This window comes from Protobothrops mucrosquamatus, unplaced genomic scaffold (genome assembly GCF_001527695.2).
Source record: "Protobothrops mucrosquamatus isolate PMUCROS unplaced genomic scaffold, P.Mucros_1.0 scaffold1224, whole genome shotgun sequence".
NCBI lineage: Eukaryota > Metazoa > Chordata > Lepidosauria > Squamata > Viperidae > Protobothrops > Protobothrops mucrosquamatus.
Window position 1 is genome coordinate 147182 of NW_015387432.1, and position 17155 is coordinate 164336.

A 17155-nucleotide genomic window follows, 5' to 3' on the forward strand; every position below is an offset into this window, starting at 1 on the left:
TCCCTTGCGGGACTCAGGGCGGTGAACAGGCGATACTAAAAACCACGAATAAATAAATAATTTCTGTTTTAAAATCGAATTGAATAATAGGCCTGTTCTAAAAACACACCCATACAAAACCCCCCACTGAAACACAATCCAAACTACGCCAGGCCGGCCGCACGGAATAGATGGGCCTTCAGGGCTCGGCGAAAAAGGCACAAGGTAAAGAAGAGATTTGATGTCTTTTTGTACCTGTATCCTTTGATCTTGTGCACGGGCTGGTATATTATTATTATTATTATTATTATTATTATTATTATTATTATTATTATTATTATTATTATTCTTTACGGGATGGTCTCAACCTGTTTTGCCTTTACTTTTATTGAAGGGGTTCTTTTTATGTTTTGATTTGCTAGCCCCTTAGAGCCTTTAGCAAGTAAAATTAAATCAAATCCAACCTTTCTGGTTCTATTGGTATACAGAGACAATTAAAAAATAACAGATATTTTAAAGATTTGAAAAGATTCCTTACCAGCATACATGTGGAATGTAAGTCTCTCAATCAGTTTGACAACAGTTCCTGCCTTAATAATTGGGATTCCAGATTTGGGCTGCATGTTTTCTTCAAAAACAATATTTTCGGTAGAATCAGGTTCTGCAAATCTATATAGCTCAGGACTTGGAAATCTCATCTGCTCCTCTTTCTCTTCTTGCAACATTGTTACATCTAACATGCGTTCTAGGGTACTTCTGTACTGTAAAGAGATCAAGGCTGCCATCCAGTTGTTCTTCTCTTCAGCTGATTTAGCAGCAAAAATAACACTGTTCTCATCTTTTAAAATGATTTCAAAAGCATGCTTGTACTCGTTAGTGTTATCTTTATCATTGATCTGTACCTTTCGCATAAGAAATTTCTCTTTCAGACGATATTCTGCATTGCTAGCACCAGGCAGTCTTGGTTGGCCATGATTTGATTTACAACAGATCATGAGACCATCAAAGAGAAATATATGTCTTTCATGTTTGGCACCCACCCGTGTGAGAGTTCCTTCCATAATAAACTCATTGCAGCACTGTCCAATATCTTTTCCTTCCCAGCCATCAATATTCTTTTGGATCTCATTCATCTTCTTGATTGCTAGCTGCTTCCCCTTCATTTGTTGACTATAGAATCGGCATGCAGATTCACTTTGAAAGAGGAGCAAGATGATATTTATTTATACAGTAACAATCACATATTTAGCAGAAAAATAACATGTTTGTTGACAAGTAATGTGGAGAAGAGTTTAATAAGATCTAAAAGATGATAGAAAAGAAATCAGCAAGTTAGCTTCAACTCTATGCAAACAAATTCAGATCTGAAAGTGCTGTCATACTTAAAGATGTAATTGACAAATCCAGTCAGATTCCAGTCAGTCAGACATATTTAAACCTTCAAGTAGCAATTAATACTTTATTAACAAGTAAAAAAATATGAACATTACTTTCCATTCTTATGTATCACAATCACCACATGCCCTACACTATTACCGAATGAGTACGAAAGACGGTTAAATGCTCTAAATTAATCTGCAAGATATTTTTGTTTGGCTAATAGTTAATACAAACCATTTTTTCTTTCTGCTTACCAGTAGAGTCTCAAGATGCATTTACTAGAAGCATGAAGGCAAACACACATACACCTTTAAAACAATAGCTATCCGGACTTTGATGTCACTTCCTCTGAAAAATCATATTGTTGCAAACTACTTTGTTCGTTGTTTACTAAGAAAGGAAACTGAGAAATCCAGATTTATAGCATAGTGCTCCAGGACTAAAAAGTAAGGAGAAAACAGAAGTACGTTTACCTAAGCCTTCTCTTTGCAAGACTTTTGGAGCAAATTCTTTCCATACTACTCTGAAGATTAAGCAGGGCTGTAATAGCTTGTTTCAAGCACTCTTTATCCTCTTCATCTTCACTCTTCTCTTCTAATTGCTACGAACAGGAGGAGAATAATTTATACGTGTATAAAACCTTACAGATCAGTTTTTATCTTTCAGAGGAAAGCATTTCTTTTTGATGCAGTTATACTTGTGATAATCTAACAAATAATAATAATGCTAAGAGAGGAAAGAGACAATTTATCTACGTAAAATTTCCTGGTGTTTACATGGAAAAATCAATATTCTTCGCACAGCACTGCCAGATACTGCCTTAAGAATGGATAAAAAATGAGCAATATCTTCACTATGCCAATTCCTTGTTGGCTCTCTGGTTCAAAACAATAATCAGTTTGAGGAGGTGGGACTTACTGGAAGTGAAAGATAATTTTGACTAGGAAAAGAAGTGGAAGTGGCGGTGTGAAGGGGGTAGGAAGGAGAAGATAACAGCACTGAAATCCTTTCAATTCACTTTGCTTTGGATCTTTTTTTCAAAATAATAATTTTATTAAAAGTTATATTGATAAAAAAATATATCAATGAAAAAATAAAAAAAATAAAAAAATAGAAGTTGCAGAAAGAAAAAAACAACTAGGAAAAGAACTGTATAAAGAAATGACTCATGATTCAAAAGATTCATAACAAATATAAACAACTTTACTAACTTATCACCTTTTCTTAAAATACAACTAATAATCTTTTCTTCCCATGAAAAGATTATTTGTAAGCAAATCCCTAAAACGTTGCAATTTCAGTTCCGATCAGCAAAAGATCATTAAAAATCATCAGAGGCAACATACGAATCTTAATCTTGATCCAAAAAGCAACTTTATATTCCTTAAGTTTACTTTTAATAATCTTGATCTTTAGTCCTTTCAAATCATGTCCTAGAACTTGATTTCTTTTCATTTTTTGCCCTTCTCACAAAATTCTTCAAAGGTTTAACTCTTCTGTAAATCCAATATAGCAAAATTATCCAGGATAGTCTCCTGATTTGTTATTTATATACAGTATCCTTTTTCATTATTAAGACATCAGCTAGTTTCTTTTGTATGTTGATCCTTTTCCACATTATTTTTGTAGTTTGTCATTTTTAAATCCACTTTCAGATCAGTCTCAGTTTTGTACAGTAAAACATGTTCCTCTTCCATAATATCTTTCATGGAGAAAGTATATCTATAGAGGTAGACAACTCTTAAAATTAACTTCTGGATCCTTTGTTGAAAAATATCCCTCAATATGTCAAATGTTAAAATATTTTGCCCCATTCTGTATTAGTAAATTAAATTTAAGTGTTATTCTCCCTTAATTGTAATATTTACTTCCTTCTAGTTCCCTCTAGTGTTCAACATTCAGAGTCCCATCCTATCATGTTTTTTTTCTCTAAAAGAATTCAAAATAAAAGCATTTTCCCACAAGATTATTATAATTAATTCCAAATCTTATTTCAAATTGTCTGGACCCTTAGTATGTTTGTAACTTTCCAAAACAAAGCTATCACCTTTTTGCTGCTTATTAAAAAAATAGGTCTTAAAAACTTATTTTGCTGAAAATTGAAGGAAACTCACCAGTTTTCCTAGTTTGTGATCCAAAGATTCTTAATAGGTAAAAAAACAATTCACAGGCAATTTCCAAAAATGATTAGAAAAGAAACTTTGTAAATTCTGAAGGTGCCAATTATGGTTTGAACAACACAGCTATTTGTTGTCTCCCAGAACTCTAAACCAGAGGCCCCCAATCTTTTGGGCACCAGGGACCGGTTCTGTGGAGAAAGATTTTTCCTCATGGAAAAGGAAGTGTGGTTTCGCGTGCTGCCTGCATCCAGCGGATGGGGCTTCAGTTGTTTGCGCGACCCGGTTGCTGGTATTCCATGGCCCCTACTCTAAACTGACCGGAGGCAGCTATCTTGCAGTCTCATCACAAGGAGCAATTGTCTGGAACACAGCAGGCAATTTCAAGTCCTCTCCTTCTCCAGAAAGGAATTATGAAGACCCAGTCTACTTGCCAGCCTTTCATTCTGCCAATCGTTGGTTCCGCTTTTGCAGAGCTATCTTTAATTAACCATTATTTCTTCCCTGCAAGTCCACCTTACTTTGGATCTTCACAAACCTAGCAGCTTTTCTGCAAATGCTTATGTGTTTAAAAGGATTACTGCAAATATTATTTTTACTAACTGCAACAGAAGAAATTCAGAGCAGTGATATTTATCTTATGAGGAATTAAAAAAGGCAAGCAGGAGAATTTTGAAGCCTACACATGGTCTGCCTAGCAGACATCTCCTTAATAAATTATGACGTGAGATTTTTTTTTAAATATGCCTTTGTTTTTGCAATAAACTCTCTAATCAACAGTACAAAGTACTATGCATCAACACTAACTAGTACCTAAATAAGAAAACTATAAAAGTACCAAACAAATTTTAAAATAAAGTATAATTAGATTTATAGTATACTATTTATTTTTGTTACATGTGGATTTTTTTAGAGTTTCAACATGGAAAAGAAAATGGTGTAAAACTGCTAGAGTAAGAGCAGGAAGATTTAGTGCTGTGAATGACTTTGGGCCAGTCATCTTCTCTCAGCATAATCTATTTCACAGAGTAGATGTTTGAGTAAAAATGGGAAAGGGTCTTATGTATTCTTGGCTGAAAGATGGGATGAAAGTCTAAATTAAATAAGAAACAAACCCTGAATTTATAAGACTGATAAAGTAACACTTAGCAAATGTTGAAGTCTTTAAGCAAAAATAGTTTTCTTTACATTTTAGTTAACATGATACAAATCATTATGAAAAACAGCCTGTTTATAGATGAATACTTAAATTCTTCTTCCTCATTCCCTAGTTTATGAATTCTGTCACTGAACTGGCAGTATCAAGCTCAAAATACATATTGAAATTCCTGAAAATGGAGAACTTCTTTAGGCATATACTCCTGATAGTTTATTGAAAAACCTCATAAATATTAAATGGAATTATTTTTTCTTACCTTTAAAAGTTCAAAATAGTGAAGACAATGGTAAACAGGAACTAGAAGTAGCCTAGGTAAAACATACTGAACAGCTTCTTTAAAACCATATCCAATTGACTGGAAATAAAAAAAGAGTATTTCAGTATTACAAGTACCGGTAAGTCTTACGGATACCTACAATATCCATTATATAAATGTATTACTTAACATACCTGCAAATAGAAGGATGCTCCAGGCTTTGATAATTGGCTAAGAAAATGATCATGAAAGCCAGTCCGTAAAATATCTTGAGTGTATGATTCATAAGGATCAAATGCTAGTTCCTAAAGAAAGGTTTGAAGAATATTTCAACTATCTCATTGCTTCAAATGTTCATGTCAACATACATTCAAACATTCATGAATCTACCGCATTTCCCTGAAAATAAGACCCAGTCTTATATTTTTTTTGCCTCCAAAAGAGGCAGTAAGTCTTATTTTGGGGGATCTCTTATTTTTTCCCCTGACACCTGCCTCGCCTCGTAGCGACGGCACCAACAGTCCTGTCCAGCAGGAGGCTGTGTGGCTGCCGGCCCACTTCTGCAGTCGCTCAAGTCTCCATTTGACTTAACTCTGGTTATAAAGGAAATCCAAGTGTTTGTTGGAATGGTTTAAAGAATTATATACCAATTTTTAGAAAAAAAATATTTCCTTTGAAAAATATAACTTGTTTATATATTTATCAAATAGTCTGCCCAAAGTTAATTTGGGATTAGGTGGCTAAAATAAATTTAAAAAAATGATTTTTCTCATTCTCTCCCACTTTAGAAGCTACTATGATGAGGTGGAAATAATTTGTTTTTATGTTTTTAGAAGTTGTTAAAAGTTTCAATAAAAGAAAATTGCAATAAATTACAATAGTAGTTAAAACAGCAGAAATTAAAATTAGGAGAAATAGAATTAAAAATTACAAATATCTTTTTCCTATTGCCAGAATAGTGATATGTGTGCCAAATAGATCTCTATAGGATCTGGAAATGGGTCTTCTGAGGAAAATGGGTGGTTTCTAAATTTGATAGATAGATAAATACAGGTAGTTCTTGCTTAACAACTATTTGGTTCAGCAACTGCTCAAAGTTACGGCGGCACTGAATGAATTGTACTAATGCCTGGTTTCTGAAGTTACGATTGTTGAAGCATCCCTGAGACATATGATCAAAATTCGACTACTTGGCAGTTTACTCACACTAATGACCGCAGAGACACTTTAAATCCTCTCACCTGCCTATCGTTTCCCATCTCTGAAGTAAAGGCCTAGGAGTTTTATCACCTAGCTGCTACTTGCCCTTGAGCCTCTACTTCAGTCTCAGTGCTGCCACAGCCAAGGAGTGCCACCTCAAGCCCCACACTGTGGCTAGTTATCCCAGTGCCAAGACCCAGCCACCCTATGGCCTGCACATGATTTGAAGAACAGCAGGCACAATCTTCTCATGATGGTTGAAGGTCTTATAAGTTTTCTGAAAGCTTTATAAAGCATTGTGAGAATGGTGCGAGTGATCTTGGGCAGAAGGCCTAGCATGGTCAGCAGCTGCCTTGCATAGGGCCAGGTGTGACTTGTTAGCACCAGGAGTAAGATGGTGAAGGTGGGTGTGGCAGGGCCTATAGAATGCAAGGAAGTGGGAACAGCTGTTGCTTTCTGCTGTGATGTCTGGGCGTGGCATGGGGCTTGAAGTGGCACTCATTGTTGGTTCTGGAGGATCTGGGGCTGAAGTAGAGGCCCGGCGGGGGGAATTGTTACCTGAGACTGCTGAAGACCCCAGGCCTCTTCTTTGGCCCGAGCACCAAGCTATTCTATTGTGCAGGAAAGCCAAAAGGGCAGAGTTGAGGGTGGGAGATAGACGAGTGGGACGAGAGAAAGAAGAGGCGGTCCCTTACCTCATTGAGGCTCAGGCTGAAAAGGATCAAGTCAAGAATGGCTTGGATCAAGATGGGTCTTTACCTAATGATCAGAATGACGGCAACGAAGACTGCCAATATTGCTCTCACTAAGGGATGCAGTTATGTGACATTGCACTTTATAATCACATTGCCTAGTAACAGAAATTCTGGTCCCAATTACCATCATAACTCGAGGACTACCTGTACTAATCTTCAAGCCAACATAAATATAGCTCCTCTTTAGGATCTATACATTCAAGAGGTCATTCCAGAGAAAGGTAGGGGCTTCAACTGTGTTCCCTTTCTCTTGAACTCTTGAACTCTCCATCAATTTGGACAAATGCCAGGAAAGGGCTTTAGGTCTAAAAAGTAATGAGATATTATGGTATTATTGTACAATATTATTGTATGGTTACATTATTCAGTTTGCCTCAGTAGCTTAGCCATGTGTTTGTACTAACTGAAATTTAGTTATACACCATAGTAAACTAAATAGGATGTCACTAAGACTTAACTGCAGAACTCTATGCTCAACACCTAGCTTCATCAAATGACTGAAGGCTTCAGAAAGTCTAGGAAAATCAACATGATCACACCTCTTTTGTCTTTCATATAGCAAAAATTATTCCAGAAGGCAACCAAGATTGAATGCCTAAAACAAACACTGGATCAAAAACAAAAGTTTAACTTAGAGTATCTAAAAGTAATCAACCATTGTCTGACTGAAGCACCTTCAGCTTCTGTTAATAGCGTTGGGAAAAAGTTTAATTGAAGATTCAACTTAAAGATGATCTTATTAATCTCCAAATCAGATTAATCATCAAACTGAATCAGCTACCTTCAAATCTATTCAATAGCTTTTGCATGCCAAAGATTATTTTCTCTAAACAGAATCAATGTTTTGTATAAAACCAAAACTAATCCATAAACCCCTGATAATATTTTTTTGTGAAAATACAATTGCAGGCAGCACAATCTGCTAAATACAGTTTAAAAGCATAGCGATGTCATACTTCAATCCCGAGGCCAAAAGAAACGGCTGACAACATGGCATTACATTTTTTAAAAAGATGTATGATATACCCAAGTCAGAAATACAGGAAAATAGAGCATAGTAGCCCATTCATAAATAATGTAACCTACCTCAGCTAAATCTTCAAAACAGCTTCCTACTAATGGATGGGGACTGCCTTCATCAGTCATTTCTACTGTATCTTCAATATGGCCTAGCAACTTCACACTAAGTTCATGAATGTCTGATACTCGGCTGAATATATTTTCTACATCCTGCAAAATAAATATATTGGTAAATAATATATAGAAGTAGGAATTGAGATATTTAAATACTAAATATGTTGATCATGGGACATCCTACATAGAAAATAATGAAGCAGTATTCCACACCATGGGCCTTCATAGCCAACTTCCATTACTTATCTCATTACTCTGTATTTAGACTGCACACACACTCTTCCATCTTACACACAAGGCTCTTCAGATTCTCTTCTTTAATTAGATTTGAAGAAAGTGATTTATGACAAGTCCTCACACTTAGGACCGTCGCAGTGTCCCTGCAATCACTTCTACTTATGGCAATGGCAGCATTTCAGGGGGGGAAACCGGATTCATTTCATAACCACAGCCTCCCCCCCCCCCGGCAAAAAAAATCAGCTGGGATACATGACCACTTAGTGATGGAAGTTGCAATCCCAATTGTGGTCATAAATCAAGGATTGTCTGTAAGGAGAAATACAAAATATCCAAATGCTTTATTTTATGGGGAGGGGGGGTGGCGGTTGTGAAAGTTACAACATTTCATAGATTGTTGTTATTTGTACAGATTCAGTTTTATTTCTTTGCTACTATGTTACATATTAGCAAATTAGTATTACATCTAGACTGCTTTTTTACTGTATCTATAAAAATTACAGTAATTAAGTGTGTATATATTATGCACACACATATAATGTAGAATAGATTTGAATGGCCTAATTTGTTAGACATTTTTATGTTTTAATGTTAATTGCATTCTTGTTTGTATTTATAGCCATTTTGGGCAGGAAATTGCCTCAAAAGGAAGCTCACCATAATATTCTAGTCCATTTACAAGATTCAATTGGCCCCGAGTATTAAAAATCTAAATTACTATTCATAAAATGATATAATGATGTGTAACTTGGAAAGGTCACCAAATGACTTACAACCATTCATTTAGGGACCATTTGAAGTTACAAAGGCACTGAAAAAAGATTTATGACCGTTTTTCACATAACCACTGCAGCATCCCCATGGCTACATGATCAAAATCCAGATGCTTGGCAACTGATCCATATTTATGACAATTGCCGTGTTCCGGGATCATGTGATCACCTTTCGTAATCTTCTGACATGACAAGCAAAGTCAATGGGGAAGCCAGATTCACTTAACAACCGTGTTACTAACTTAACAACTGCAGTGATGCACTTAACAACTGTGGCAAGAAAGGTCATAAAATGGAGCAAAAGTCATTTAACAACTGTCTCACTTACCAACACAAATTTTGGGTTCAACTGTGGTCATAAGTCAAGGACTACCTGTACCAACAGTTACATGTGCCGTGGGGGCAGTCCCAAAACAACTGGAACACTACAGCTGTTCTACTTTTATTTGCACGTCTTTGAATTCTGTGATTTTTTTTCTAGTTCTTTCTTTTCTATTTTCCTGCCTCCAGGTACTGCAGTGTCCACTAGACTTGTTTGTTTTTCTTATTAACAGAGCAATTTAATTTCTTCATTTTTTATTACTTTGTTTATTTTGTGGTCCCACCATTTACTTGCGGGTAAGTGGTATTTCTTGCAGATATTCTAATGAATCATTGTTGCTATGCCTTTGTTTGTAGCCAGTCTACCACTTTCAGTCACCATCTTGAATAGTTTAATATTATTCACTATTTGCCTAGTTCACTGCCAAGCCTAGATTATTTATGAACAAAATAAATTCCAATGCAGAGCCCTGAAGGACTCTTCTTCCTTATCTCTACCATCAAAATGTCTTTTTTCAGGGTTTTGGGAGGGCTTTTGTTTTTACTTTATAGTCTTTCTATTTTTTAATAAAGGAGACAAATCCTCTTATGATATGAAGGCTATTTAAGAACATTTGATGATGGTTTTTATCTATTTGTATGTTCAAAATGTTTTTAATAATGTCAGTAGGATCACCTCATCCCCATTTCTGTTGAAACTCTCAAGGAATTCTAGAAGCTTGATTAGACTTTTAGAAGGTTAAACTGGTGACTATATCTTAGTTCTAGAAGAAAGTTGGCATACATATACAATAAGGTATGTTGCATATATGTAGATAACCAACAGAATTTGGGGCTCGAGTGGTTATACCGGTATTATAATCTTAAAGGCATATATATTTTAGAGCAAGTGTGCACTTGATTTTAAGATACTATGCTCATTATGTTTTCTCCTAATCAAGCCCTCCAATAAAACACTTTTCCTAAATAATACTAACAATATATAAAAAATAAATTCAAGATACTTACATGACCTGAAAACAATTTTGGATTGGTAATAAAAGGTTCTCTAAAAACTTTTATTATGAGATTCAGTTCCCTTATGTATTGACGAACTTCTGCCATGAATGACTTTACAAGGTCATAATAGGTTTGTTCTCCTGATGTGGAAGGTTCCTCATCAGATAACGTCAGGGTACTAATATCCTCTACATCTTGATGGAACATATCCATCAACACCTATTTGAAAAAGAGGAAGATTTTAATATCATATATCAAAAAGATAACATATTGTATTGTACAATTGAATAATAAACTGTCAGTGTGGAAATAACACAATATATAAGCAAGTACTACTTGCCTGAGAATCATTGGCAGAAGGAAAATTCTTACGACCAACAATGATTCCTTACTTTAAGTAAGCTTAACTCAAGTGGATATTTCATCACAATCTCACTTAAGAAACCAGTTAATTATACAGAATTGTGCAACAGACAGAATCTCAAGATTCTGTTACAGAATTTCATTCAGAATACTGATCAGTGCACCAATATCATGAACCACCAACTGAACAATGGAAAGTGCACAGGAGATGTTCATTATTTCCTCTTTAAGCTGAAACCTTATGAAAAATTGTTGGAAGACCTAGATATTAGCGTGAAAGGTGAAGCTAACAGAAGCAAATGAGAATTCAATTTCTTATTTCTCAGAAACCCATGCCCACGTCTAAATTCAGCTAGTACCAAGATGACATAACTATAAATATGACTGTATATACCTTGTCAGCACACATTGCCACTTTGATGTCCTGTTTAGTAATTTCATCATGTCTTATATTTCGTACATAGTTTCCAACTAATTTTAAAATATCTGCAGAAATGTATTCCAATACAGCTACAATGTAAACAGATACTTGATGGTCAACTTTATATCCCAGGACTTCCTGAAAGAGATAAACTTATTTTAATATTTCATTTATACCCAGACACACTTAATAAATGTATACATTTAAATATGGAAAATTATTCAATCAAAGCAAAGAGAAACATTGACAGATGCACAAATTTATTTAGTTTCCTGTAGATACTAGAGCAGAGGTCCCCAACCTTTTGGGCACCAGGGACCGGTGCCATGGAGAAAGGTTTTTCCGTGGACCAGAGGGAGTGTAGTTTTGAATACCGCCTGCATCCCGAGGATGGAGCTTTGCTTATTTGTGTGGCCTGCTGGCTGGCATGCTGCGGACTGGTGCTGGTCCATGGACCGGGGATTGGGGACTCCTGTAGTAGAGGAATCATGGGAGCACACCATGGGGGTCAAAGGAGCAAAGGTTTACTTTTTGTTTCTGAATGTCTGTTTTTACGTTTTCATAAAATGCCATAATATCAGTCATAATTTTGGGATTTTCCTTCATCTTTGGTTTCTACATTACTTCACTTATGAAGAATTAGTATTCTAAAGCTTGCACATGTTATTTTGCAATAACAAACTATCTATTTGAAACATTTATATGGCTGCCCAATTCAGACAATGTGACTCAGATTGGTATATAAGAGCTAATCAAACACAGCACAGACCATTAAAAACCAAATAAACCAATAAAATGGTGATCAGAATTGACATACACAATATTCAGCAACTGGGAGTTTTGCTCATCCGGAATCAAACACTCAGAGACAGATCAGATTTTAACTAACTTGCTGCCAAGTCAGGCCCAACCATTTGTCAATGGAGATAGGAGTGGGGAATCATTTCAAAGGGCAGGGACTAGTACTGAGAAGGCACACCTGATCCTAGCTGATATTCAGAATAAACTATCTTGCAGCGTATGGGGTGAGCAGATACCCTGGGGAGCAGGCAGTCCCAAATATAACCGAGAATTTGATTGTTCAGTATTGGATGCTGCACTATTTAATTAAATGTTTGGTATTAGTGTTTTATTAAACAAAGTATAGTAACTCAGATGACACATTGGTGATGGCATATGAATTTTTACAATTACATTGTATTGTGAGTTAAATACGGACACAGCTTAATTCTTTATATATATATATATATATATATATATATATATATATATATCCGAAATTACTTTAAAAATGTGATCCCCAGGTATATCCATGTTCAAAGTCAGTCAATAGACGTGAGCACCAGGGAATAAATAATTTAATAATAATAATTTAGATATATATATAAAATTCATGCATTTATACTGAAAAATGTAACAACTAATTAAAATTTTCAGAATCCAAAGAGCCTAAATCTTGCATTTAGACTGGCTAAGAATACATATTACTTTTCATCCATATTGGTTATAAAAATAGATGTAATTTAAATTATTTAATATTGCCATCCACTCCAGAAGATTCTGAGCAGCTTACAAATTCAATAAAAAGAACAGGATAAAACAGTTAAAAAACCCCTACATGAATAAGCGGCCCAGACTAAGGCAACTAGAAAGAGAAATGATGGCAGAAGTATGGAATAAGGATATGATAGGGTTCTGACCAACAGATCACTCTTACATTAACACCATGCCCTGGATCAGAGACAGGTTCATAATTTCACTTCTTTCAAAGAAGTATCACAGAGCTGTCAACCAGTAGAACAGGTTGCATCATGAAGGCTGCATCATTTCCCCTTCACTGGAAGTATTTAAACAGAGGATGGATAGCCATCTATCCAAAACGTTTTAATAGATCCTCCACTAAACAGGTGATTAAACTGCATGATCTCTGAGATCACTTCCAATTCTATGGTGTTATGAAAACTATAATCCTCAGCCTTTCTCCAGAGTTATGGCAAGTGTAGGTGTTCCAAGTCTCGAAGTATCATGTGCCACATATAACAAGGAAGAAACCCTTTTCACAACCTAAAGAAGGGCAGGGATAATGCCTGATCTTTGCTTTGCTGAAGCACTTCCAAGTTCTCCATCATCTAATCCTCATCAGAGTAATGGGAGAAACAGCATACTGACAGTCAAACTTTCTGACTGGCTACTAATGCCAATTAAAATAAGTAGATATCTTTATTAATCTTTATTAATTAAGAGTGACAGATTGTTTAAACAAGATCTAGATGGACTGGAAAATGAATTCTATTTATAAGTTTTAAGAAATTGGTTTCTTTTAAAATATTACTGGTTATTTGAAAAACAAACTAATATTGAATTTGTAATATCTTATATATTATGTTCATATTACTTACCTTTAAGAGTGGATGAATTTTTTCTACTGGAAGAAATAATGGATTTCTTCGCTTCCTCTTTTCAATAGCAGATTGCGCATCAGCTATTGCCCATTTATCAATCGGATGAGGAAAACTTTTTTGGACACGATCCTTGTAACAGACAGAGGAAGTACAGTTAAATATATAAACAGTGGATAGCTTTTTGCATTCCCATGTCCTAAGTAACTAAAGCTACTTTTAGAGGTGGGGGAGATTTTTTTTTAAACTCTATTTCATTTCACCTACAAAGCACAATGTATAAATAACATGTACAGGAAATTATTTAATCCAAAAATATAATGGAATAGGCTCAAATAAATTATACACAACTGATAAGACCTGTGGTGGTGCAATGGTTAGAATGCAATATTGCAGGGTAACTCTGCTCACAGCCAGGTGTTCAATCCTGATCAGTTCAAGGTTGACTCAGCCTTACATCCTTCCGAAGTTGGTAAATTGAGGACCCAGATTGTTGGGGGGGGCAATATGCTGACATTTATAAACCGCTCAGAGTGTGCTGTAAAGCACTATGGAGCAGTATATAAATCTATTACTATTGATAGGCATTTAAAACAATTAAGCAAATAACAGTTTTATATGACATGTTTAAAAATAGATATAATGGCATTAGACAAATATCCCTTCAGGGTAACATTTTAGAACTGTAATGTTGCCGAAGAATGTCTTCATTCTACACTTATCTTACAAAGATACTAAGATAAGATCCTCATCCAATTATTTTAATGCACAGATCTAATGGGGGGAATACTCTTAAGATCTTTAGGATTTAAGATATTTTGAATATAAATATATGAACAATTAAAGTCATGCTCAGAGGTGAATGGGCAGCTGCTAAAATTTTATTCAGTATATGATTCCACATATTCAAACCAGCTTACATTCTAACTGCAAAATTCTGGAGTAGCAGATGCCAACATACTCTAACAGGATCAAACCCAATTTTCTGCTTCATAACATTTTATTTACTTATTATTTTTCCTATTTCTAAACCTCCCATATCCCTCATACTTGTGTCAAAGGAGTTTTCAATATAAAAGTAGAAACAAACAATGCAACATAGCAAAATTATGTCAAAATTTCATAACAATTCAATATATATTTTATACTCAAGTATCCATAAGTTAAAAATAAATTATGGGTATTTCTTAATACAGATAGGTCTCAACTTATGATCACAATTGAGACCAGAATTATCATTAGAAGTCATAGCAGTCATAAATCAAATCAGACTTGATTTTATGACAATTTTTATAGCAGTTGTTAAGTGCAGTCATTGTGACCTGTCATTAAGCAAACAGTTTTAAATTGAGGACTACCTGTATATCAGCAAGAACTCAATAATGTACAGAATTGCAAATGAACTACAAATGGTACCTCTACATCGGAGGAACTTCTTGGCTGAGCTTGGCACAGCATATTTAGTAATTGCAGAATTAACTCCTCAACATACTGCAAAGCATCTTCTGTAGAAGATAGTTTAGGATGGACTTGCATCTGGACCTATATTCAACAAATAATTGAACTTATAAGAAAATCCATTACAAAAATGTGGACAGCTAAAAGCCTGGTGGCTCACAAAAGGTATATTAAAAACTTTAGATTCAGACCGTAAACTGTAGAAAGGAAAAAGAAGCACAAAGAATAAAAGTAGCATTACAGTCAAGACAAAGAACTGTGCATCAAAAATTTCTGGTTCAGATTTATGAACCACTATGAACTCATTAACTCATTAACAGATATCTATATCTTTTATTATTTTTAAAATATGAAATAAACTATATATAAAACATAGGTGATATATTATGAAATGTAAGGTTAAAAACATTTATGAATTCTATAGTATATTTTAATTTTTGCTGGGAGAATGGGCAATAAAATGTGATCTGAAAAGATATTGCAACAATGTTTTAAAGAGTGAAGTGGTGGGAATCCTAAACTTCACCCTAACACAGAAATATTGAAAATTCAATAGGTTGACCAACTTTTAAATACCACTATGCACAAAAATGTTGTAAAGGATATCAGTATTATGCTAATGTTGAGTGAGATGGGTTGTTTCTAAATTTGATGTATAAAATAAGTAAGTAAAGTTTAATGTTATTTATCTGCAGAAAGCATGATTATAATATGAAGATACTGAAGTAATTCTTACTTTAATGACAAGACTAAAAATATAAAGTATTTGGAAACAGTAGTAAATCTGAACATTCATCTATACTTTCCAGATAAACACTACTGCATTAATTCATTTTCCTGAAACTTTCATCTTGATTGAAATCTATATTTTTTTAAAGAATACCACCATATTCACTTACTCAGAAAATGACATTGCTTTCAATTGTCAAGTTTCATATTTAGTGATATAAAAATCATATATCTTTAGTTGTAAAGCAGACTACAAAAAAGACTCAACTCATATTAGCACAAATCTTTATGTTCACTCATTTGATGAAAAAGACTAGTATCTGAAGCAATTAAGAAATAGATTTACTGACCTAATTCAAACAACAATACCTGATGTAGAATACCCTCTTTATTTTATAAACAAAGGAGATTCAAAGGCTATTTATTGTTTGACTGTAGAACATACTAAAGCCAGAATGTGGCTTGTTTGGTTTTGATGCTTATTAAATAAGCCATCATTAATCAACGCAAAGCTCAGTATGACATTTGAGTAAAAGATCCACTAAACACTCTCCTTCAGCAGTGACCAGTCAGATATTGAAGAACCTCATAAGCAGGAAATAAAGGTCATAATTATCGGCTTGCTTGCCTCAAACAGCTTCTTGCAGCTTTATTGCCTCAGTATATGAAGTCCTATTTAATTAATATACAATCAGTTTCCCATATGTGTATCTAACGGCTAGGTATCCTGTACATACATACATACATGCATGCAGATCTTGTGAGTTATGGAAAGATGGAAAGTTCTTTCAGCAATGGCTGGATGAAGGTTACTTTGATAATTGGACAGCTTAGCTGAATTCTAACTGTTGAACTCACCAGTTATGCCAATGATACAATTAATCTACATCCCTTGCGTTCAATGGGAGGATGCTTAAAATACAGCAAAGACAGGCCTCAAAAGTTTGATGAAATGGTTCTTCACTTACTGCCTAGGTCAGGAAATACCAGCAAAGCAGGGAATAAAGGAGACTTACTTTCCAAAGCTGTTACTTCCTTTCTGTCTCCTTCCTTTCATTATTGTCTTTCCCAGGGTCTTCAAACTTGGCCCTTTTATGACTTGTGGACTTCAACTCCCAGAATTCCTCAGCCAGGCATGCTGGCTAAGGAATTCTGGGAGTTGAAGTCCACAAGTCATAAAAGAGCCAAGTTTGAAGACCTGGTCTTCCTTCATGTTTTATATACATTATTTTTCTATACACAGTTCAACAAACATTAATACCACTTTACAATGCCTTGGTAAGGCCACACTTGGAATACTGCATCCAGTTTTGGTCACCACGATGTGAAAAAGATGTTGAGACTCTAGAAAGAGTACAGACAAGAGCAACAGAGATGACTGGGGGAATGGAGGCTAAAACATATGAGGAACGGTTGCTGGAATTGGGTATGTCTAGTTTAACGAGGAGAAGGACAAGGGGGGACATGATAGCAGT

The 17155-nt window shown here is 34.9% G+C and overlaps 1 protein-coding gene across 1 annotated transcript in view; it reads right to left on the minus strand.

Moving 5' to 3' along the window:
* SOS1 (SOS Ras/Rac guanine nucleotide exchange factor 1) overlaps positions 1 to 15030 on the minus strand; it is a 41797-nt gene extending 26767 nt beyond the window's left edge. The window contains exons 1-9 of the mRNA XM_015820959.1: positions 14910 to 15030; positions 13494 to 13625; positions 11068 to 11232; positions 10320 to 10529; positions 7933 to 8076; positions 5086 to 5196; positions 4892 to 4990; positions 1833 to 1960; positions 518 to 1173 (exon numbers count right to left, since the gene is read on the minus strand). Coding sequence (XP_015676445.1) covers positions 518 to 1173; positions 1833 to 1960; positions 4892 to 4990; positions 5086 to 5196; positions 7933 to 8076; positions 10320 to 10529; positions 11068 to 11232; positions 13494 to 13625; positions 14910 to 15029 — 1765 coding nt within the window. The 5' untranslated portion in view covers position 15030. The remainder of the gene's footprint in view (positions 1 to 517; positions 1174 to 1832; positions 1961 to 4891; positions 4991 to 5085; positions 5197 to 7932; positions 8077 to 10319; positions 10530 to 11067; positions 11233 to 13493; positions 13626 to 14909) is intronic.
* Between the last annotated feature and the right edge of the window lie 2125 nt (positions 15031 to 17155).